This window comes from Littorina saxatilis, linkage group LG6, assembly GCF_037325665.1.
Source record: "Littorina saxatilis isolate snail1 linkage group LG6, US_GU_Lsax_2.0, whole genome shotgun sequence".
Lineage (NCBI taxonomy): Eukaryota > Metazoa > Mollusca > Gastropoda > Littorinimorpha > Littorinidae > Littorina > Littorina saxatilis.
In genome coordinates, this window is record NC_090250.1 from 2,672,879 (window position 1) to 2,698,114 (window position 25,236).

The window sequence follows — 25,236 nt, forward strand, 5'->3', positions numbered from 1 at the left end:
CACATGTTCATTGCCTCACCATACAGGAATCAAAATCCATACAAACAATTTGTATTATCCAATATTCAAACTTGTCATACACATTTATTCATACACAAGAATTATGTGTCATACACATTCAAGCAATCAAGATCCAATAAATGTATATAATTGATGTTCTTAAAAAGACTACACACACACCTAAATATATAGGTGATCTTTGAAATGGGACATTTACATGCAAAATTCAGAATGCAAACAGAGCTTTGGCTTGCAAATGTAATAGTCATTAACCAGCACATAATATGAATAATTTTTGAAATTGTTGTGATACTGATTCAATTTTTCACATAAAATCAGAATTTCATTTATTTTAGTTTCCTGATACAAATGATTCGTCTAGCTTACCTTGAATAAACATACCAATACGTCAAAAAGTAGGACATCTGAGCTCAAAGATTAATAGTTTGGTTTGAAAAATCTCTAAATACACATAATTACAAAAACAAAACAAAATTCCGTGATAGAACATGTACTGATCTTGCAACTAAAGTAACAAGAAGGGCAAAGCCCATACGACTCGCATGCTTTACACATTTTTCCTACCAAAATACATGTGACCTTGACCCAAGGTCAAGGTCATCCAAGGTCATGCAACACAGCTGTTAATTCAAGACATAGGAGGTACAATGGTGCTTATTGGCTCTTTCTACCATGAGATATGGTCACTTTTAGTGGTTCACTACCTTATTTTGGTCACATTTCATAAGGGTCAAAGTGACCTTGACCTTGATCATATGTGACCAAATGTGTCTCATGATGAAAGCATAACATGTGCCCCACATAATTTTTAAGTTTGAAACAGTTATCTTCCATAGTTCAGGGTCAAGGTCACTTCAAAATATGTATACAATCCAACTTTGAAGAGCTCCTGTGACCTTGACCTTGAAGCAAGGTAAACCAAACTGGTATCAAAAGATGGGGCTTACTTTGCCCTATATATCATATATAGGTGAGGTATTCAATCTCAAAAACTTCAGAGAAAATGGGAAAAATGTGAAAAATAGCTGTTTTTTAGGCAACATTTATGGCCCCTGCGACCTTGACCTTGAAGCAAGGTCAAGATGCTATGTATGTTTTTTGGGGCCTTGTCATCATACACCATCTTGCCAAATTTGGTACTGATAGACTGAATAGTGTCCAAGAAATATCCAACGTTAAAGTTTTCCGGACGGACGACTCGGGTGAGTACATACTCACTTTTGCTACGCATGTGAGTCAAAAAGGGGACTCGGGTGTGCTGTTAAAATTGTTGGCACATTTTAGTATCTAAAACTCACCTTTGATTTTAGGGGGTGCCTATTCTTTCTTTATTTTGTGTTTAACATTGTTTTCAACCACGAAGGTTATATCGCGACGGGGGGAGATGGGATAGAGCCACTTGTCAATTGTTTCTTGTTCACAAAAGCACTTAATCAAAAATTTGCTCCAGGGGCTTGCAACGTAGTACAATATATTACCTTACTGGGAGAATGCAAGTTTCCAGTACAAAGGACATAACACTTACATACTGCTTGAGTAAAATCTTTACAAAAATTGACTATATTCTATACAAGAAACACTTAACAAGGGTAAAAGGAGAAACAGAATCAGTTAGTCGCCTCTTACGACATGCTGGGGAGCATCGGGTAAATTCTTCCCCCAAACCCGCGGGGGGTACCTATGCGACTGACCACAATGTTTACTTTCATCAGGCACAAAGTTCTTCAGCAGAAGAATGATTAATATTCTAGCAACAAACATGCAATAAATTCATACATGATTATTGATGTTCAAAAAATGCTCTACACTACTTCACCAAACTAAATGGAGAACTGAAAATGTTTAAAACACTTTCTTTCTTTGGTGTTTTCAACCACGAAGGTTATATCGCCACGTGGAAGGGGGGGGGGGGGGGGGGGGGGGAATGGGATAGAGCCACTTGTTAATTGTTTCTTGTTCACAAAAGCACTAATCAAAAAATTGCTCCAGGGGAAAACACTAACCATAAACAATAAACACCACTATGAGGTTTGATAGGTAACTTAAAGGGACCTTGACCTTCAATGAACGTTGCAAAAAGCTTATGTTCTGATGAATATGGGTGAATGAGGCACCATTGAATATAAAAAGAAAAATAACTGATTTGACTCTAGTTAAACTATGGCGCTCATGGCATCATACCAAAGTTTGAACGAGTATCCCTTTCACTGTTCTGTACAGCTGTGAAAACACAGTGAGACATAATAATAATGAACATAAATTAATCACCCCTTCTCGCCAGAGCTCACGGCAATACACAATAGCAAAACAAATCAGAGCATTCACACACCGACACACACAAAGTCGTTAAAGGTTTATTGGCTGCGGCAATAATAGCCGCAAGAATAATCCTTTAGTTCGTTCAAAGTACCCAAGCATGTCCTGTATACAAAAGTAAGGCGATTGAGATTTTATTTTGGTTTTTTTACACAAGCCAGAGAACACCAGTGCTTGTGAGAGCAAAACGTTTGCCCGTAGGGAAGTGAACCTTCCTTATCTTTCGCACCAGAGAGCTGTTCAAAAGGGGTATTGTGCAAGTTGGCTATTAAACCATTGTAATTCGGAAAATGTCTTTAACCTTCGCCGGCACTCGTGGGTCCGTGCGGACCCAGAAGGGTGTTTGATTGCAAATATCTTTTAAACGAGTTGGAATTTTTTAATGAGCTTTTAGAAATGCCTCAGACACCTAACAAGCTATCATCTCCTAAAAGCTCATTAAATTTCAGTGATAATTAATTAATTAATTAATGGTCAAATTTAGACTACACACGGAAGCATTTGTGGGGACGTGCGGACCCATACTTCTCAAAGAAGGAAAAGCGTGTATACCCTTCCGAGGCACTCGTGGGTCCGTGCGGACCCAGAAGGGTGTTTGATTGCAAATGAGACAGTGACAAAAGGTCAGGTGTCATGTCTACTGTCCCGAATGACACACGATTGCTGACATTTCACCATTGCCAAAAGAATAAACAAATAAGAAATAGGTAGAAAATGAATGTGAAAACTGACTTTGATTGTTGATCAGTATTTTCTATACCACTAACAAATAATCTACTTACACATAGCTGTTTGGCAAATGTATGTTGCATGGGACACACTGACATGAAAGTGGAAGATGTTTTTCCCTCTAGAGAAACTACATATCAAGTTACACTTTTTGTGCTCTTCCATTCCAGTTGGCAATCAATTGTTAACGCATGTTATTAGAAAAAATAGAACGAAAACAGATTAGATAGAATGAAAAATGTACTGGTGATGTCATTTGGGACATACTGACATGAAAACGTCACCTTTTGTCATTGTCTCAAATATCTCTTAAACGAGTTGGAATTTTTTAATGAGCTTTTAGAAATGCCTCAGACACCTACAAAGCTTTCATCTCCTAAAAGCTCATTAAATTTCAGTGATAATTAATTAATTAATTAATTAATTAATGGTCAAATTTAGACTACACACGGAAGCATTCGTGGGGACGTGCGGACCCATACTTCTCAAAGAAGGAAAAGCGTGTATACCCTTCCGAGGCACTCGTGGGTCCATGCGGACCCATACTTCTCAAAGAAGGACAATTGTGCAAACCCTTCCGTGGCACTCGTGGGGCCATGCAGACCCATAATATTTTACCAAATACCGTGTGCAGTCTAAATTTGACCATTAATTAATTAATTAATTATCACTGAAATTTAATGAGCTTTTAGGAGATGATAGCTTTTTAGGTGTCTGAGGCATTTCTAAAAGCTCATTAAAAAATTCCAACTCGTTTAAGAGATATTTGCATCAAACACCCTTCTGTGTCCGCACGGACCCACGAGTGCCACGGAAGGATATGCATATTTTTCTTTCTTTGAGAAGCATGGGTCTGCACGGCCCCACGAGTGCCACGGAAGGATATGCACATTTTTCCTTCTTTGAGAAGCATGGGTCTGCACGGCCCCACGAATGCGTCCGTGTGTAGTCGATAACGAGTGCCGGCGAAGGTTAATGGCTGAATAACAATGAGTTCCTTTATACGTTGGATTGGGCAAGCCATATATATATATATATATATATATATATATATAAATATATCTAGCATCAATAAACCTAAAAATACACTAAGGTCTTTTTCAAAAACAATAGTCTGTTTTAAAAACTTTCAGCAATTTTCAACTTTATAAATCTATACTATAGATACATCAAAAGAAATTTGGTCAGACATGGGATTCAGAAAAAGTGATAATTAAGGAAAAAAAAAGTAGGGTCCAGGGGCAACGCCCCTGGTCGGGGTCTGGGGGCAAAGCCCCCAGAAGCTGAAGGTTTTTAGTATTTTAGACACACAAAAATGGCCCTGAAATGCATATTTCAGCTTAATCATAGCCCCCCCCTCCCTTTCCATGTTTCTCAAATTAATTTTACGCTAAGACTCAAAATAAGGAGGAGAAAGAGAGAGAGAGAGAGAGAGAGAGAGAGAGAGGCGGGGATGGGGGGGGGGTGGTGGCGTGTGACGGTGTGGTTTCAATGTTCTTACCTCGTCGGTGCCAAACGACCCCAGTGACTGATTACACGACTGGGTTTTCAGGATAGTCAGGTGCTTGTTGCTTTTCAAGTGGCTTTTGAGGGCAGTCTTTCCATTGGAACCGTAGTTGATAACATTAACATCGTTGCACAAAGTGCACTAAGTTTTTCCCGGCAAGTTGATTTTAGCAAAAGCATCGCCAACTTTCAGTTTCACGTCTTGTGTCTTCTGGCCTTTCTCGTATTTCCAGCTCAATGATACAACTTCATCGAGCCAGTCGAATCTCCAGAGATTTTTCTTGTACTTCTGCTGGTCAATTTCCCGGGATAGAACGGTTTCGTCTCGCTTTAGCTTCCTCATCATTTTGGCAAGTGGCTCGAAGCGATGTAAAAATGGCGCCGAATCATTCTCATACGGTATGCTTTAGCTTATACTGAATCCCCGATAGCTACGTTGAAACGGTGACTGTAGGAGACAAAGACACAGAGCGCGTTCCCATACGGATCGACCAGCAACAGTCTGACCGTTTTAGGAACCAACCGTTCAAGAATAGTATGGAATGGAGCGTCGCGATCAGCGGACCGGCCGAAAAACTTGGGTCTTTACCTACATATACCCCAACATTTTCTCAGCGGATTTGCACGAATCTCAAGAATGATCCCTGGAGCCTAAAAATTTACGGAATTCCGTAATTTTACGGAAGAATCCCATGTCTGTTTGGTGCAATTAAACAGGTAACCTAATGGCAAATCATTGTGTAAAACTTTCTTTACAACTTTCTTTCACAAAGTGTACATATTTTTTTTTTTTTTTTAGCAATATTGTTTTCGTGGTGCAGTACCTGTGTTTAAAAATAATAAAATACACAGCGGACATAATTTCGCTTTATTTGAATGACTTTCCACTTTACAAAGATTGGTTTAGAATTAGAGCGCAGATTTAAACCAATTTGAAAAAAACAGTTGCTTATACCTTCTACCATGCTTGGTACTTTGAACAAACTTTATGATTGTTTTTGAGGCTTTCATTGTTGCAGCCCAATGCTGCTCAGTGCAAATTAACTTTTTTGAAGGCGAAGTGTCTGCACCCAGACACATCCTTACTCTGAGGTCTCAAAGCAAACCCGCAAATTGAGGCACACCTCCCAACGCCATGCAAGATATTGCAGATTTATTGCACGATTACGTGGCTAGAGCGGATAGGGCAAGTAGCCTAATAAGTTTACAATTTAAAACGAATGCTTCTTTCATTGACAAAAGCAGTAATCATGTGTCAAAACACTGGATCGGCTTTGGAATGCGCTTGTAAATAAAAGTAGACAATGAATTTTTCTTGTGATTCCACTGACCAATCTGCTTGTAGTCTGGACAATCAAGCGTACAAAATATGGCAAAATCGTATGGGTTCACAGGTCTGCTATACACTTCAGGTTTGGGGTGTCCACAAGCTAACTTTTTTTTTACTCGAGCATGTTGGCAACGAACTGGAGAACAACATCTGACCATGTTGATCGGTGGGTGGCCCACTCCGAGGGTCAATGCGCTCCGTTAGTTGCACGAGCTGTTCCTCAGAGAGGGGGCAAGCCGTGGCAGGCACATCCTAACGACTGTCTGGCAAAGGATGGTCCTCGATTATCGATTGAAGGCTTCTCCCTTTCCAGAAGTCCTGTACTGCTGTGGATGTGCTGGCTCGTCTCTCCAGCATCCCCCTGAAGAAGAGCTGCAGGGGAGTTCTGTTGCGCTCTGTCCTCAGGGGTTGGTGGTTCTTCTGTTCCACAATCCACTGTAGGGACCGGTTCAGCCTGGGCAGAAAAACATAGTGGAGGGCCCACAAGTGAATGGGATTGTCCATGTTCAGTATCCCCAGACCACCTTCTGCCTGTGGTGTTCCCATTGCAGTAAACAGGTCATGGTAAGGGTTCACCACATCTTTCCAGACGTCGAGCCAGAGACGCTCGATCCTTTGGTTATGGTCACTGCGGCCTTGCATCGCACTGCCTCTCCCTTCTCCCCTGTGTTCATTCATGAGGGCGACGACATCCAGATTCTCGCCACCATGGTCCATGCGGACTCTTGACGGGAGTCCAAAGCGTTGGGTTCCACCCAAAAACAGATCCCGAACGGTCTCTGACCTGTTGTTTCGGTGGCATGGAGGAAGGTAGTGGCCCGGCTAAAGCCATCGATTGCCCCATGAATCACCATTTTCCACCTGCAATATAACAAACAGAGATCCGTTTCCATATGTGATTTCACCACACAAATTCTGATTAAAGAGTTATTGGGAAATAAGTACAGGTAACATGCTCAGTAAATATTAAAAAGTAATGGTCAAAGTGCTTTTTCATGACCGAGAATCAAGACCATTATTTTTAATATATATCATTGAGAAAAGGTGTGTAACCCATTTAATCCACCTTTCTTCAATTTTGCAAAGAAATAAATCAAGAAAAGCAATTGCTTTATATGACTTTTCTTCGTCATGTCCATAAGCCTTAAGGGTCTTGTAGGTCTTAAAAGGAGGATTCCACTAACTGCTGGGACTCTAAAATTTGATAAAAATAAGCAAAATTTTGGTAATGTCTGCTGGTTAATAACACATACAATTCAGTGAAATTTAATAAAAAATAACTGAGAAAACCACAATGTAAAGCTTTTACAAACTTGACCCCACTGTGACCCCAAAATGTGACAGGGATCAACCAAACTAGGGTCACGTAGGTAGATGATCAAATCCTTCAAGTGTTCAAAGTTTCAAAGCTCAAGCTTCAAAAACACCTGAGATAACATCAATGTTAAGATATTTTGATTCGAACATGACCCCCTGTGACCCCAAAACTTGACGAAGGTCAATCTTCTTCTTCTTCAGCGTTCGACGATGGCTGTGTCTAGATTCTTTCAGGCCTGGGAATGAGTAAAAGTGGTTTGGGCGTACTGACGGGAAAATGTTGCGTTTTAAGCATTTTTAAGGGCACACGGAGGCTCTTTTCTTACACAATTAGAAAAGGACTTCGTCGTAAATACGACGAAAGGCGTATCATTCCCAGGCCTGTTCTTTGGCCCGTGATGTTGACGAAGTGGGCTGTGACGAAGGTCAATCAACCTTATGTCGTCTTCTTCTTCTTATGCGTTCGTGGGCTGAAACTCCCACGTGCACTCGTGGTTTGCACGAGTGGAATTTTACGTGTATGACCGTTTTTACCCCACCATTTAGGCAGCCATACGCCGCTTTCGGAGGAAGCATGCTGGGTATTTTCTTGTTTCTATAACCCACCGAACTCTGACATGGATTACAGGATCTTTTTCGTGCGCACTTGGTCTTGTGCTTGTGTGTACACACGGGGGTGTTCGGACACCGAGGAGAGTCTGCACACAAAGTTGACTCCGAGAAATAAATCTCCCGCCGAACGTGGGGACGAACTCACGCTGACAGCAGGCAACTGGATACAAATCTAGCGCGCTACCGACTGAGCTACATCCCCGCCCACAATCTTATGTCAAGTTGGTACATTATCAAAACCTAGAAGTGTGCGTACTATTAAAGCTCTAGCTAAAAACACATCTGAGATAACATCAACGTTAAGTTTTTATTAAACGAACATGACCCCGCTGTGACCCCAAAATTTGATGAGGGTCAACGAAACTGCGGTCACTTCGTGAAATCATCAAACCCTAAAAGTGTGCAAAGTTTCAGAGGTCTAGCTGTATAAACTTCTGAGATAACAGCTCAACGTTACATTTTTTGTCCTTGGACAGACAGACAGCCTGCCCACAGCACACATAATTATTTTGATCAAGTATTATTCACTCAGCCAGTCTACCTGCACAAGCATGTGATTAATCCATGGTTGAAGAGTTCTGTGAAAATTGCGCAATTCTGCAAACTCTTTATAGCAGTTAATTTAATTTCGAATAAAATAAAGTACATAGTTGTTCTGCTAAGACGATAAGGCAAATATTTTTGCGTTCTTTTCATGTTTAAGTATCTCGGGAAAAAAAGTTCTATTTATGAAGTGAAATATAATTGACCTACAGATTACTGTCTTTTTATTTGTACAAATGCAAAATGGGAACAACTCTATTTTCTACACAAAATATGAGAGTTACTTGCCTTGAGACCTTGTGTCTGGTACAACGTAGATTTTGATTTAGAAAACAACCAAACTTATGGATCTTATATTGGATTCTGTGTGTTGAAACCTGAAATGAATAGTGTAAATGCAGTTGAGTATGTATGAGCTCTTTCCTCTTTCGAATATTTGAGCATTCAGAACTTTTCAGTCACCAAGCAGTGACCACACAGTGTGGTTTCTCAACCTATGAGCTATCGAGGATTCAGACTGGTTGCTGGGTGGTTATTTGTTAGGACTAGGTAGCTTGGTATTCACCGAAAAGTATTCCCCCCTCTGCTTATTTCTCTGTTAACTTGAAGGGGTGTTTATTGTTAAAAAAAACACCAAGCAACCAAATTTAAATAACCACCCAGTAGAAATGGTAAGGTATAACCAGAATATGTTTTGTATTCCGTGGGGAAATCATCAATGGACCAGTCTTTCATTACATATCCAGAAAATGACAAAATAAAAAGAAAAGAAAAGAAAATACTTGCACACGACTCACCTTCGTTACCCACCTACCCCTTAGAAGACGCCCTTCCTTTTACGATCCCAAACAAGACATTTTCAAGACCCTGTTTCATAGCTGCCAACCCCTGTGAAGCCCAAAGAGTAGCATTTTGGAACTTTCACCAAATGTCAGAGTTGCAATTGGTGTTTATAAGCGTAGCACTCGCATAATCTTAAATTTGAATCGCAAGCCCGCATTTAAAATGCCATCAAAAACGTTTGTAAGATTCTGAGAGCTCTACGACATTACAACCGTCTAAACATAGTTCAATGTCACACGCTTTCCTTCTTTGCCACTACTAAAGCAAACGTATGCAAGATTGTATGTTACACGCTTTAGGAGCATGGCAAGAACGGATTCAAACTCAAAATCGTCACTCCAAAAAAACATAAAATGCACACACGACTTTTATTTCTCCTGCTGTTATCGTTTCTTCTCTTTACAGATTCTTCAACGCTCAGAATACTGAAAACGGCACCCCAGACGACAGTACTGTTTCCATACGCGAATTTAACTTCCCTTGGAAAGTGGTTCGCTCAGGAGGCCTGTTTGTCTGACACTATAAGGACAGAGTTCTGAACATAGATGACAAAGATTCCGGAATGAACAAACATTTTGCGGATGCAGACACAGAAAGACGTCATGAAGAATGAGATGCTTCAAAAGATACAGACTGTGACGATGACTGTGACGTCATTCCCATATAACGAGACGTCATTCACAGTTGTTCGGCCACTTCCGTCAAAAAGTAGATTTAGACAATCAACGTAATCTCGTGTGGAAGAAAACGTCTGTCACACAACCAAGTCGGAATAGCAGGTATTATTACCTATACACGCAAAGTCTGTCGAATTCTTCGGCAAAAATCGTTGAAAATGATTTGCCCGCATCGGTGTGGAACTTGCACCATAATCTTCACCACCCTTACGTTTCCCCGTTTTTATCCTGTCTCCCTCCAGTTTCCACTTCTAACACCGTCACTGTGCACAGCTTACAACTTAACAAGTGCATTGCATATTCTAATCAAATTCACAATTGGCGCATAGAGTCACCGGAAATGCGAATGCTTGCAATAAAATTCACGATTTGCTAAGCAAGTCACGTGGACAATATCGAGTCATAACGGAGTGGTTCCCAGCCATCGGTACTCGACTAGTTATGCAATGTTCATTGTTGATTGTCAAGCAATAAGTGAACATTTTGCACGCTTGTCATTTTTTTTTTTTTAGCGTAGCAGCTCAGGGCTTAGAGTAGCAGCGTAGCAATTCCTGCAAAATCGGAGCATGCTGCGCCAAAATCGTAGCAATTGGCAGGTATGCTGTTCTCTAAGATATTCTGCTCATAACCTCTGTAAGTTTACCCCCATTATAAGACCTTATTATCTCAGGGTTATGTAGGTCTTAAAAGAAAGATTCCAGCGTCATAAAATAAGAGAATTCCTTATCACCCTTATGCCACCTGTATCAATCCACTCAAATTCCATGTTCAAACTGGCACAACCCCCAACATCCTCCCCACCACCGGACACACTCAACATTCACCAAATTTTTAAAAAGGATTTTTTTGTGCCCAGTGTATGTATTTGTAGCTGTACTCACGATATCAACTTGTGGTATCCGTCTAGATGCCAGAGAGCGTTTGGTCCTGATACTTGGTACAGACGACGTCTCGTGGGCCTCAACGCCAAAGCTCTGACAGCTACTCCACCAGGATCAACCCGCGGGATGGCTCCCCGTACTCTGTGCCTTTGTGGAGCGTGTAAGAATACAACTTATTACACTAACGTGACATACCACTCATGTCATAACAATACCATTCACTCTACATTGCATGTGTAAAGAGGTCTTGTCTGACAAGGACCTGATTTTTCACTGCCTCCAATACCGAAACAAGCGTCCTTCTTTGAACACTCGGAAGAATTTTAAGAACGTAAACACCACACCAGTGACATTTCCTTGCTTTGACATAAAAGATTACACGAGGCATTCGGAGAGATCCAGGTTCAATTTTTAAGCTTCTTCAATCTGGGCGCTTCGACAAAGGGACATTTACAGCAATGAACATGCAACAGTATGTACAGGGTCCCCACTGGTTTTTAGAAACAAAATTCCATGACTTTCCCATGAGCCTCAATAACATTTTCCATGACTAGATCCACAGGTCGCCATTTCCGAACACGCAAACTTTTTACATCTTGTCACTGCCAGTTTTGACACTGGCTTGCTTTGCACTGAATTTGAGTCAGTTTCTACGCAGTGTCTCTTTGACAAGCAAGTCAAGCATTTGCTACGCAGTCAGATTATCGGTAATGTTTGCTGGTCCTGTCATTTCACTAAACTGGACCAGCCACTGTTTGTATCCATCTGCACTTTCGTAAATTCCGTTTCATAACCGTCACTAACACTGTGACTTGACGAACTGTCATTTTTTTCACCGCGATACACAGTTCATTGCGAAGATCTTCCTTGGTAATTCGTTCCAATTCCGCATACTTTTTGTTGTCAAGAAACAACTCGAAAGAAAGCTGGCGTGCTAAAGGTTATTTTTTTTTCTTTCTTATTTATGTTAAATTCCATGACTTGAATTGAAATTCCATGACTTGAATTGAAATTCCATGACTTTCCAGGTCTGGAAAATTAAAAATCAAATTCCATGACTTTCCATGACCTGTACGAACCCTGTATGTAGGATAAACAGAATACTACATGGCTTCCTGTTTGATACCAGTTTTACACTAGTGTTTTGAAATATTGTTCGCAGTTTAATATTTAAAAGCACAACTTGAGTAAAACTGGTATTTCATAGGAAACCATATAGTATTCTCTATGTGGACAACAATGTCACAGGCTTACCCACTAAAGTTCTTTAGGAGCTTCTGACATATTTGCCTTAAAAACAACATGCAAAATAACTTGTGGAATCCAAAAGCACCATGTCGCATTAGTGGCCCAATTAGAGCTGCAGACTATTACGCTTTCGATGTAGCATGCTACTTGTAAAACAGAAAATGCTACTTCGTTATACAGACACTCTACAATGTTCATTTGTTCCTGCTGCTGTTTTCTTGTCTGAACACAGTTATTGCAACATTTGTGTCTTGACATATAAACATGTAGGTGCAGTGGATTATAAGATGATGCAATACTTAAAGATAAACACCATTTGCTACACTATAAATTCAAGATTGCTACACATGAAGCTTCATAGGGGCTGACAGCTCTGCATCATACACCAGCACATAAATCTTACTGACTGAGTTGATGTGTATTTACACATTGCACACCTCCCACATTGAAGTAAACAATTGAATATCTTCAGTTAATCGAAGTACACTTAAAGATGAAGTTCTCTCCATAGGAATACTGTGCATCACCCTTGCATGTAAGTGAACTCAAAGTACTATGTGAACAGAACAGAACCAATTCTGGTCTGTTTGCAACCGCATGAACGCAGGAAAGAGATCATTGTCAGATTGAATTACAATTAACATTGACACGCTTCCATTTGAAACTTTTCAGTTGTCATTGTGGATTGACGCCCCGGGCCCCAGATCCTGCGTTTAACTTTATCCTCGACGAACAAAACAACAGGCACCAATTGGGTTGCCGCCTCACCTGTGATTGTGTTGACCAGGTTGGCAACCGAGCCAGACAGGGTAGAATTGCTGGTACCGGTTGTCATCGATCCCGATGTTGAGGCGATGGCCTCACGATCACCCGAAACAGCTTCTTGCAGACGTTGGTTGTCTTTCTGGAGCGAGACAATGGCCACTTGGCAGGTCTCTTGCCGCTCCCCCAGCCTGCGTAGTTCTGCCAATACCGCGGCCAAAGCAGTGGCGCTTTCTTCCCCTCCTGCTGTGGCTGACTCAAACCCACCGGGTTGTCGCTGCGAGGCTGTCTGGTTGCTGGCCCTCGGCCGACCTGCAGCGGCTCGGGTCACTTCGGCTACCCGCCTTGACGCTGCCCTCCTGGGAGGCATATTCCTGTGCATAAAAAACAGGATATGTGAACACAGCCTTATTTGTCAGATTACTGAGAATTACACATAAGCCTTGAACTTGTCTGCTGCTCCTTGCAGGAGTTAACAACTCCTTCACTGTTCAGCCTGTAAAAGGTGTTTAATATCCCATACTTCTGAAGTTGTCACCAGATTTTGGGAGTCTGAAATACAAACCAAAGAAATTGATTAAAATCTGGCCCAAAGTACTTCAAACCAATTGTGTTTTCTGTGTCAAACTCAAATCCTGGCACCCAGTACCCCCACCAAACGAGTTTGGAATCTCTGAGGCTCAATACATTTATGACAAACAGAACACCAACAGGAAATTACATCATGGTTCTCTGAACTGTCACACACCAACATAATACCTGGCTAACAAATCCACATACTAACTAATGTTGGAATCTCTGAGGCCCTATAGCTTAATTTGACAAAAAGAACAACAGCGAACCATGTTTTCTGATTCTCTGAAAAATCAGCCCCACCATGAAATATTACCTAGCCCACGGTACATGTACTTTAACCAAAATAGTGTTTGTAATCTGTGAGGCACCAGCCAACACAAGTGACAACAGTACCTCCACATGAAATATTACCTAGCCCACAGTACCACAATCAAAATAAATTTGGAATCTCCTAGGCAAAATAACAGGTGATTGACAAAACAGTACTTCCACAGGAACCAATATTTCCTGATTCACTGAAATGACAAACACCCGAGGTAATTGACATACAGTACCTCCACAGGAACAAATATTCTGATTCTCTGAATTGACAAACGCTCACATGAAAAGGCATCGTAACACCAACATGTTCATCAGAATCTCACCTGAAAATTATTTCCAAGTACTCTGGAAAAACACTGATCCATACTATCCACCAACACAGAAACATACTGTTGAAACATGTCACGATATCTTGATTTGACAGAACACTCAACAATCGTGTTGATCGAAGAACCATTCCGGATCCACCTTGAACTGGTTTTTAGACAAGGGACATCATCCACAACGAGCCTGTCATAAACTCGAGTTACTTCCCATCTACCGATCTGGTTGACCCCATTTAGAGCCGTCGATTTATGCCACCCACCCGCATCAAACAAGAAAGAAAATGTAAACAATTTGAAGATTCCCTGTTCCTATACCCGTGCTTTGTAAGCTGATCAGTCAAAACTCACAATGCAACCTGACCCGGCTACAACATTATTTAATCACACAAAAACCGACTGTGTTTATCGCCTGACGAAGGGACTTGTACAACCTGGCCTGTCCTGACGTTGCTTGATCTTCTTGATCTTGATATGTTACGCCAACAGGTCCCAAGCTTGGGAATATACGTTTGCTAGATGCACACCATCACCCAGGAAATGACGCTGCAAATTCAGGTAACGTAAACTGTTTTCCAGCGGAAAACATAAAATCATGGTCCCAAAATACAACTCTAGGGGAGTCCACAGTGCCCTGCCGAAGCAACGCATTGACCTCCATAGCTGCGGCGTTGTATGATGGATCGAAACACACACACAGACAGACAGACAGACACACACACACACACACATACACCACGACCCTCGTCTCAATTCCCCCCTCTACGTTAAAATATTTAGTCAAAACTTGACTAAATATAAAAACGGTATTACTTAACTTTAAAATCAGAATCTGTGACTGTGAAACATTGGTCCATTTCTCAGTTGTTTTTCAACAGTTTAAAATTCCTTTTTGAAGCTTTACTATTCTAATATTCAGCACAGAAGAGTTACCTGAAGTACTGTCCCCTGTCCTTTCAGACGAGCTTGTATCATTAAGGACCCAGTAAGCTTGTTGGAAGCAGTAATTGGTTCCACCAACGCATCCAACTCTTGATCAGATATCCTGGAATACACCATGCGTTGTACACGTACAGTTTACAAGTAGCATTCCATTTTCCCTGAAAATTGCCAAACACTTTTATTACTTGCGTTGTATCGATAAACGAAGCACAAGTAAGAAACAATAATAAAAGCAAAGAAAATAGCAACACGATATGCAAACATCTAACAAAGCCGAGCAAGCAGAATGACAGGTTTAATGAAAAACAAAGAGGTACCGATTCGGAAACAAGATCGCGATTCTTTCCTTCGCTGCACGACGCAAATCTTCTGTGACCTTTGACCAAACGTAGCTTCCACATTCGATCACCGTGCTCAGCTTAATATTTACAACAGAAAGCCGAGGGGGTGGAATACCGAGATGAACCTACAGAAATGTGCATCCTCAAACCTGACATATTCATCCCAACATTTAATGAACTCCAAAACACAGAAAGTTGCTTTTAGTTTTACACGCCATCTTTGATTGCCACTGCCAGTGGTTATCAAACCGGGACCCGGTACCCGTGTTTCAAAGATCACGCATTGTTTCTTCCATTAAGTCACAAATGAACAAGCAAACAAAACGTTGCTTACCTTCTTAAAACTTCTTCTGGCTCATTACCAGACTGCAACAAATTGACGTCGCAATGGCGGGTCTGATCCAGTGGCGTCACCGGAAGTAGTATCTCCACGAGATTGTCGCTTTGCATGTCGTACATTTTCCGATTCAAGTTCTAATTTATTTCAGCCGCATTTATTAAATGCAGCTGCATTTAAAAATAAATACAGCTGTATTTAAAAATAATTACACCTGTATCTAAAAATAATTACAGGTGTATTTATTTTTAAATACAGCTGTATTTACTATTAAATACAGGTGTAATTATTTTTAAATACAGCTGTATTTATTTTTAAATGCAGCTGTATTTAAAAATAATTACACCTGTATTTAATAATAAATACAGCTGTATATATTTTTAAATACAGGTGTAATTATTTTTAAATACAGCTGTATTTATGATTAAATACAGCTGTATTTATCATTAAATACAGCTGTATTTATTTTAAATTACAGCTGTAATAGTTATGAGCCAAACGGCTTTCCATACAAATCTGTCACCAAGCCCCTGCAACTAGTCCAGAACGCTGCCGCTAGACTCGTGTTTCGAACACCTATGAAACAAAGCGTCACGCCTCTACTCAAACAGCTACATTGGCTTCCAGTCGAACAAAGAATTAAATACAAGACTATGATCTGCTGCATATTCTATCAAATTGCCGCGGGCACGGCTCCACAGTACCTGTCAGATCATCTCGTGCAGAAAAACAATCCTGAAAGGGTTGGTCCGCTCTGCCTCCCAAAATAAATTTGTCAAAGCTCCTAAGTATCAGAGGGACGATCATGGTGGCCGCTGTCTTTCAGTCGCAGCTGATCATATCTGGAACAAACTCCCTTTGTCTCTACGTCTCAGTCCATCTCTGCCTTCTTTCAAAGCAAATCTCAAGACTCACCTCTTCAGAGAAGCATTCTAGAAGGTTAATGTTGATGATGTAGTTGTCGCGACCCTGTGAATGTGCACTTTCGGATGAACAATGTTTACTGTGTGTGTGTGTGTGTGTGTGTGTGTGTGTGTGTGTGTGTGTGTGTGTGTGTGTGTGTTGTGTGTGTGCGCGTGTGTGTGGGCATGTGTGTGTGTGTGTGTGTGTGTGTGTGTGTGTGTGTGTGTGTGTGTGTGCATTATAATTGTTGTGTATACTGAGAGTTCGTTCCTGTAAGAGCCTCTGGATTTTTGTAACATTTATGTTTTGTTTTTGGTTTTGTTGTAAAGTGTTTATGATTGTGTTCTATTCCGTCAATGGCGTCATTCTGGTAATGATGTTGTTATTGCTTTTGTAAAGCGCTTTGTGTGTTCGAAAGCGCTATAGAAATCACCATTATTATTATTATTATTATTAAAGCTGACCTCAATGTTTACGGCACTATTCTACCATAACGAATGGAAATTCTGAGTAGACTTAGTTCAGGAAAACATCTATTTTATCATTGCAGGCCTCAGCACTCACTGAACTTAAAAATATGAATATTTTTTCCACCTTTTAAGGAGAAGACTACAAAATAAGGCAGCATTCTGAAAATGTAACTGCGCTGTATCCCACAGAAAGCTTAAACTTACATGAAGTGCATCCACAATGTTTCGTCGCATTACTGTTAGCTCCATCTCCAGAAAGTGAACTGCCTCAGCCAAGCAGTATGGTTCATGCACACACACGATGCATCTTAAGAAATCAAACACTATTTTTACTGAAGTTCCACATCGTAGCAACACTGACAAGTGTTCTCATTCTCATACTTTTGTTTATTTTGAAACTGTGAATCAACATTTAGATTTCTGTCAAATGTGGAAGGAGAGGGGGCTGGCTGTGTGTGAGTGTGTGTGTGTGTTTATGTGTGTGTGTGCAGGGCCGGATCTGGGGGGAGGGGGGTTCCTGGGTTCCGGAACCCCCCCCCCCCACCTGGCCATCCGATGTACCTCTCAGAGAAAAGAAAAAAAAATGTCAGACTTATTTACTTGGCATATACGTCTTTGGGATTATTCCACTGAACCACTATGGTAAATGAGTATCTGAAGTATTTTGTTACTGTTGAAAATGTGTAATTTTGATTCCCAGTTGCAAGGAAAGACCAAAAAATGACCTCACAAATGCAACATTTTCTCGGCTTCTGGGAGGCTTTGCCCCCCAGACCCCCCAGCGGGGCGTTGCCCCTGCACCCCACCGGGGCCTCGGCGGCCCATGGACCGGCCCTGCCTTCAGTTGGACCCCCCCCCCCCCCCTCAAACGAACTTGGTCCGGCCCTGGTGTGTGTGTGTGTGTGTGTGTGTGTGTGTGTGTGTGTGTGTGTGTCCACATAAGAGTTGGGCGACTGTCTGGTGTCTCTGCAAAACTACACACTATATATGCAAATGCAGGACATGCGTACCTTGGCAAACACGTCTGGGTTGATCTCCTTCCCTGCCTCCTGTTCATTCTAAGGGCAATTCAGAAAAAATGTGCGCAGGTTACGCCCACATCGATTCGCCACATCAGCTCAAACGGCTTCCCAGTTCCCTGAAAGTGTGATAGATCTGTGAAATCAAATACATTACAACCAAGCATGCATAGAATTATTCTAAATTGCGCACACAAGCAACCTGGCCACTATTATGATGAATGGTTTTCATTAATGTATGCTGTTTTTCGCCCACCGCTTCACTTTATCTAGCGTGCAGATCGTACATCTAACCAAAGGAAGAAGAAGAATCCGAAAATCTGCCAATGGCAATGTATTGCTCTGACCACAGACAGAAGGTATCGTTCACTGGACCACCATTATAATTATAAGGAACCCCTGGACATACACGTATAACAATAACAAACAAGAAGGGCAAAGCCCATACGACTCACATGCTTGACCTTGACCTTTACATGACCTTGACCTTCAGCTAAACCTAGCAATGACATCATACACTAAGAACTGCTTTACACATTTTTCCTACCAAAATACATGTGACCTTGACCCAAGGTCAAGGTCATCCAAGGTCATGCAACACAAAGCTGTTAATTCAAGACATAGGAAGTACAATGGTGCTTATTGGCTCTTTCTACCATGAGATATGGTCACTTTTAGTGGTTCACTACCTTATTTTGGTCACATTTCATAAGGGTCAAAGTGACCTTGACCTTGATCATATGTGACCAAATGTGTCTCATGATAAAAGCATAACATGTGCCCCACATAATTTTTAAGTTTGAAACAGTTATCTTCCATAGTTCAGGGTCAAGGTCACTTCAAAATATGTATACAATCCAACTTTGAAGAGCTCCTGTGACCTTGACCTTGAAGCAAGGTAAACCAAACTGGTATCAAAAGATGGGGCTTACTTTGCCCTATATATCATATATAGGTGAGGTATTGAATCTCAAAAACTTCAGAGAAAATGGGAAAAATGTGAAAAATAGCTGTTTTTTAGACAACATTTATGGCCCCTGCGACCTTGACCTTGAAGCAAGGTCAAGATGCTATGTATGTTTTTTGGGGCCTTGTCATCATACACCATCTTGCCAAATTTGGTACTGATAGACTGAATAGTGTCCAAGAAATATCCAACGTTAAAGTTTTCCGGACGGACGGACACGGGTCAACTTTATGTGCAGACCCAGAGACGGAATCCATGTCCCACCCCCGTGTCATCACAATGGCACGTAAAAGACCTTGGTCATTCTGCCATAAGTGCAGGTGGCTGAATACACCTAAACACGCAGACACCTGGGTAGCGCGACTCCGTTGCTGCTAGCTTTCCACTGGGAGGAAGCGACCCGAATTTCCCAGCGATGGGACAATAAAGTAATGAAAATGAAATGAAAATGAAAACATACTGTAATAGTATGGTGTTGGGTGTTTGTATTCGGAGGCTATCGTAGGGTCACACTCTCAGCCACATCAGTATAACATCAGACGAATGTCTATCACTAAGTTTATTCATTAAAGTATAGAGCATAAGATATAAGCAGCATACAGTAACAGAGCTGAGCACAGAGTGAAACTCATTAGCATAAGGATGCTGTGCTGGAATAAGTTTAGGGTGCACAATGTACTCTTATTATAACTGATGATACCAGACCGTGGGAAGAGGTCTGAGAGATAAGTCAGGAGAGGCTGGGTGGTGGCACAGTTGATAGTACTACACATACTGTGACAGTACTATAAATACAGTAAAAGCATTATTGAGGGTGAACAGCCTGCTTTACTTGGTTTCAGTGAGGAGTAACAATACTAACAATAACAATATGAATAATAACATGCCTATGTTGTGAAATGTAAGTACTTGCCGCCCCCCCCCCCCCCCCCCCCCCCCCGGACACTGGCAACATCCCAGCAGAATGTCCCCATCTTTGCTGACGATTATGCACAGTTTATATGAGGAAGTGTGCAGGTAGGTTGTCTGCCTCTGTGTCGGTTTTACCTCCGCGGTGTAGACGAAAAACTTTTCCACTTCTGCACATGTATCCCAAGTTGAGCACATGGCCATAAAAAAGGCGATATATCTTTAAAGGATTTGTAAGCTTTCGTCTTCTTCTGGTCGAAATCGTTCTTTTTCTCAATCAGATAGTTCAGGATGTCATTGTCAACAACACCGATCCTGGGTGCGTTTGATGGGTCACTTTTTTCTTCGGATGTAAAAGGATCGCGTGGTGGAAATCCGATCTGTTGAAGTTTTTCGGAAAGTTTTTCTTGCACGTCCTGTCTTGTAAAATCCGGATCGATCGGTAGTTCCAACTGCTGTGCAGTTTTCACAAGTTGCAACAGACCATCTCGTCTGTATCCAGTAAGTGAGTAACAGTATCGACAGCGAGTTTGCCCGTACCCAAGGGGAGTAACTCGAAATGACTCAGCGCGCGGTCAGCTGTAAAAGGCCCTATTTAGCTGCCTCGAATGCAGGACATTTTCAGTAAAATACACGAAAGTACAGTATGTAGGATAAACAGAATACTACATGGCTTGCTGTGTCGTACCAGATTTACACTCGTTGCTTTTTCAAATAGCCTAGTGAACAGCTCGCTTTCGCTCGCAGTTCAATATTTTAAAAAACAACTCGTGTAAATCTGGTACGACACAGCAAGCCATGTAGTATTCTCTATGTTCACCTGGGGCCAGTTTCATAAGATCGACTGTGGTTGATCGCCGGGTCACCGAAAAGCGCGTTTCATGAGCGATCAGAATCACCGTCACCCGCGGACAACCGCAGTCGACCGACTGTACAGTAATCCGAATGGCCAAGTCGAGGGCTAAATTTAGCAACATTACCACTTCCGTTTGCTCATTCGCACGTGAAAATGGCCGATTTCGAAGAAAAAACTAGTCTCGGCCCGCTAAAAATAACAATGACCGAGACTTTCAGTAATTCCCTTCGCCGTGTTTTGCCGACTTCCGGTGAGACGACCCGCAGTCGGCCGACTGAAATTTTGTTCGTGAAACCCGATAACGTCGGATTACTGTGGTTCTCTCGGACAACTGCAGTTGGTCGACTGTGTTTCTGGCTTATGAAACTGGCCCCAGGTAGCAGAAGATGCTTCAGGATAACACATTGAGAACACTTTATGTGTTCCAAAAGTGTAAAAATGTGTTCACCCTAACACTTTAAGTGTTCACCCTAACACTTTAAGTGTTCTCAAAGTGTTATAAAATTTAGAGTGTATACTTTGGTAGAGATAATATTGTTTTAAAGGGACAAGAGAAGGTGTCCTTTTAAGGTAGGTGTCCTCTCATGAGAGGTCCATACATCGCAGGTACTGCTGTAACTCGCACACTGCAGCCAAGAGCTTCATGTCATCTTGTTCGGTCCTTGTCCGATTGTCACGTTGGATATCGGACACCGGGCATAGATCCCACTGTCACGAATGTTGACGACGAACTACAACGAATTGGGATTCGTGGAGAAAATCGCCGAGGTCGTTGTGGTTCGTATTACTTCGTTCTTGTTCGGCCGATTTCAGTTCGCAATAATTCATGGCAAACATCTTTGTGGCAAAATCGTAGTAACTCGTTGTGGTTCGCTAAAATATTCGTGATAGTGGGACCTATAGGCTTTACTTTCTTATGTCACTGAACGCTGAAGTGTTGCTACAAATCATCCAAGCGCACCACACTACCCACAAAGCTGAAGAGAGCGAAGTGTTGCTACAAATCATCCAAGCGCACCACACTACCCACAAAGCTGAAGAGAGCGAAGTGTTGCTACAAATCATCCAAGCGCACCACACTACCCACAAAGCTGAAGAGAGCGAAGTGTTGCTACAAATCATCCAAGCGCACCACACTTCCCACAAAGCTGAAGAAAGGGAAGTGTTGCTACAAATCATCCAAGCGCACCACACTACCCACAAAGCTAAAGAGAGCGAAGTGTTGCTACAAATCATCCAAGCGCACCACACTACCCACAAAGCTAAAGAGAGCGAAGTGTTGCTACAAATCATCCAAGCGCACCACACTACCCACAAAGCTAAAGAGAGCGAAGTGTTGCTACAAATCATCCAAGCGCGCCACACTACCCACAAAGCTAAAGAGAGCGAAGTGTTGCTACAAATCATCCAAGCGCACCACACTACCCACAAAGCTAAAGAGAGGGAAGTGTTGCTACAAATCATCCAAGCGCACCACACTATCCACAAAGCTAAAGAGAGCGAAGTGTTGCTACAAATCATCCAAGCGCACCACACTACCCACAAAGCTAAAGAGAGGGAAGTGTTGCTACAAATCATCCAAGCGCGCCACACTACCCACAAAGCTAAAGAGAGCGAAGTGTTGCTGCAAATCATCCAAGCGCACCACACTACCCACAAAGCTAAAGAGAGGGAAGTGTTGCTACAAATCATCCAAGCGCACCACACTACCCACAAAGCTAAAGAGAGCGAAGTGTTGCTACAAATCATCCAAGCAAACCACACTACCCACAAAGCTAAAGAGAGCGAAGTGTTGCTACAAATCATCCAAGCACACCACACTACCCACAAAGCTAAAGAGAGCGAAGTGTTGCTACAAATCATCCAAGCGCACCACACTACCAACAAAGCGAAAGAGAGCGAAGTGTTGCTACAAATCATCCAAGCGCACCACACTACCCACAAAGCTAAAGAGAGCGAAGTGTTGCTACAAATCATCCAAGCGCACCACACTACCAACAAAGCGAAAGAGAGCGAACTGTTGCTACAAATCATCCAAGCGCACCACACTACCCACAAAGCTAAAGAGAGCGAAGTGTTGCTACAAATCATCCAAGCGCACCACACTACCCACAAAGCTGAAGAGAGCATTTGTCTCGTTGTCACCTTTTGTGTTTGAATGTTGTTTTACAGGTATGGTTTTAAAGTGGTCAACGAAAACAAGGCCTTTTACATCAAGTGAGTCAGTCACTATAAGTCATCAGCATTTTACTTCGCTTGATTCAGTTGAAAGATCAGTCGTTTTTATGACATTATGCAGGGACGGAGGGGGAGGGGGAATTGTGGTATGGGGTAGCCTACATAAGTTGAGGATGCGAAGCTCCCGAACCTCCTAGGGGGTAGGGGGGCATGCCCCCCCCCCCCCCCTGGAAAGTTTTTGAAATCTAGATTAACATTTGTGCAATCTGGCGCATTCTGGGAGTATTTGTCTTGAATTCTAAAGGCATACCAAAATTATTTGTTTTACCATTGGAAGAGGTATGTGGTCAGGCCAGGGGATGAGGGGGGAGGGGGGGGGTGGGGGTCCGGGCAACAGGACCCCCCCACCCCCCCACCCCCGGGTCCGGCCCTGTTATGAGTGCACAATTTGTATAAAACAGCTGTAACACCAATTCACAACTATTTGGACACCGTTTTCGAACGTGTTAAAAGATAAGCTCAACAAAATTGGACGTTAGTCTTTCATTCTTTGTGTCGGATCCCTCAATGAAATGCTTGAACATTGTATTTCATCACACAAGTAGTTGAATATTAACATAAAGCGGTTTTGCAGGAAGTGTAGTCATCCCTGACGATGTGCTTCCCATCGATGTTTATTTGTTTTAAGTGACAACATTTTATCGCTTTTGTTTATACAATAAACAAGAAAGACTGAAGTACGACGCAAACACTTCTGTTACCAGGTCCTACGAAGTTGAACCCTTTCAGCGTAAGATCACTCGTTGCCGCTAGATATTTTACCTCGTACCTAGTTTATTCACAATGAAATTGTGTTTATTGTGTTTGACATTGATTGTAAGGAACACAATGATATCGAACAGCATTTGTTACTGGCATAAAATCTGTGAATGATTGAGCTTTGAAAACAGTAACACTTTCAAGCTGTCATTTTTAACACAAACAATATTCTTAAAAAAATCAACACAATGAAACCCTGTTAGGCCTACTGCAGGTGGAACCGGCACGGTTGGCCTAGTGGTAAGGCGTCCGCCCCGTGATCGGGAGGTCGTGGGTTCGAACCCAGGCCGGGTCATACCTAAGACTTTAAAATTGGCAATCTAGTGGCTGCTCCGCCTGGCGTCTGGCATTATGGGGTTAGTGCTAGGACTGGTTGGTCCGGTGTCAGAATAATGTGACTGGGTGAGACATGAAGCCTGTGCTGCGACTTCTGTCTTGTGTGTGGCGCACGTTATATGTCAAAGCAGCACCGGCCCTGATATGGCCCTTCGTGGTCGGCTGGGCGTTAAGCAAACAAACAAACAAACAAATACTGCAGGTGGTACAGGTTTTCAGGGTCCCATCGTATTGTTTCAACACAGATCTCACGAGTTTAATGTTGACCAACAATGTACTTTTCGGCGTGATCAAATGTTTTGGTCTTCATCCTACTTTAAAGTATTCCTAAAAGTTTGGAAATTAAAACATTTGCAGGATTTTTAGGTCATTGTTTCAAAACAAATATACAGAACAAATGTATACCACTGTGTTTTAAATAAAACGGCATTCGAGAAAGAAAAAGAAACACCCACCACTGTTTCGATTTGAGCTTTTTTACCTTTAGATGCAATGTTTGGGCCTTCAACCTACTTAAATAAGTATTCCCAAAAGCTTCAAAATTACAACATTTTAGGTCACAAAGGCAGTGTTAAAAAATAATCCTTTGGGCTTTTAGTTTACGAAATGGTATTGAAAGAGAAATATTCTCGCAAAAGAAAAGAAGTCAATGTTTCGGTTCGTATCTCTTGGTTCGATACAATGTTTTGGTCCTCCCGCTACTTGAACGCGTCACCAAATAAGCTGAAAACCGTGTTTCACAAAAGGCTCCATGGGCTTCCTGTTCACATCAGCGTTTTGAGAAGACAAATATATTCCTCGCAAAAAAAAAGTCACTTCTCTCTGGCTCATTCTTGATCAAATACTCCGGATCTTATCCTAACTGTAGAATATTTCTGACAAAAATCCACTACATCCTCCTTCCGTGGTTTTGAAAGAAGAATTATTAACCGAGGCAAACGGAAACCAGTATCTATTGTTACTCTCTTGTGACACCTTGTGTGTATGTGTGTGTGTGCGCGCGTGTGTGTGTGTGTGTGTGTGTGTGTGTCCGCACGGGTACGTGAGTTTTCTCTTTAGTTCCCATTCACCCCCCCCCCCCCCCACATTTTGTTTGGTCTACAGACCTCAAAACTGCCGCTTTTCAACTTTTTTCTTGCCTGTGTTATTGTTGG

At 41.9% G+C, this 25,236-nt stretch overlaps 2 protein-coding genes across 5 annotated transcripts in view; one reads left to right on the forward strand and one right to left on the reverse strand.

The window, feature by feature from the left end:
* Positions 1 to 25,236, forward strand: part of LOC138968295 (fibrinogen gamma-B chain-like) — a 485,749-nt gene that overhangs the window by 454,226 nt on the left and 6,287 nt on the right. The window lies entirely within an intron of this gene.
* LOC138968286 (uncharacterized) lies at positions 65 to 15,834 on the reverse strand. 4 transcript variants are annotated; one of them, XM_070340845.1, is made up of 5 exons: positions 15,623 to 15,834; positions 14,939 to 15,050; positions 12,792 to 13,159; positions 10,776 to 10,922; positions 65 to 6,763 (listed from the first exon to the last, which is right to left on the reverse strand). In XM_070340845.1, exon 5 carries the CDS (start codon positions 6,617 to 6,619, stop codon positions 6,155 to 6,157), a length of 465 nt encoding a protein of 154 aa, XP_070196946.1. In that variant the 5' UTR covers positions 6,620 to 6,763; positions 10,776 to 10,922; positions 12,792 to 13,159; positions 14,939 to 15,050; positions 15,623 to 15,834; the 3' UTR covers positions 65 to 6,154. The 4 variants fall into 4 exon arrangements, with proteins under 4 accessions (XP_070196946.1, XP_070196945.1, XP_070196943.1 ...); XM_070340844.1 differs by lacking the exon at positions 14,939 to 15,050 and having other exon boundaries at positions 15,623 to 15,831; XM_070340842.1 differs by lacking the exons at positions 14,939 to 15,050; positions 15,623 to 15,834 and adding an exon at positions 14,006 to 14,344.

Excerpts from the sequence above, each read along its gene's own strand:
- LOC138968286 (XM_070340842.1), bottom strand. The coding sequence starts at position 14,139 with ATGGTTCTTCGATCAACACGATTGTTGAGTGTTCTGTCAAATCAAGAT. Across the intron at positions 13,160-14,005 it reads TACTTGGAAATAATTTTCAG|GAATATGCCTCCCAGGAGGG; the intron begins GTGAGATTCTGA and ends TTTTATGCACAG. Across the intron at positions 10,923-12,791 it reads CCTGGTCAACACAATCACAG|GCACAGAGTACGGGGAGCCA; the intron begins GTGAGGCGGCAA and ends CGCTCCACAAAG.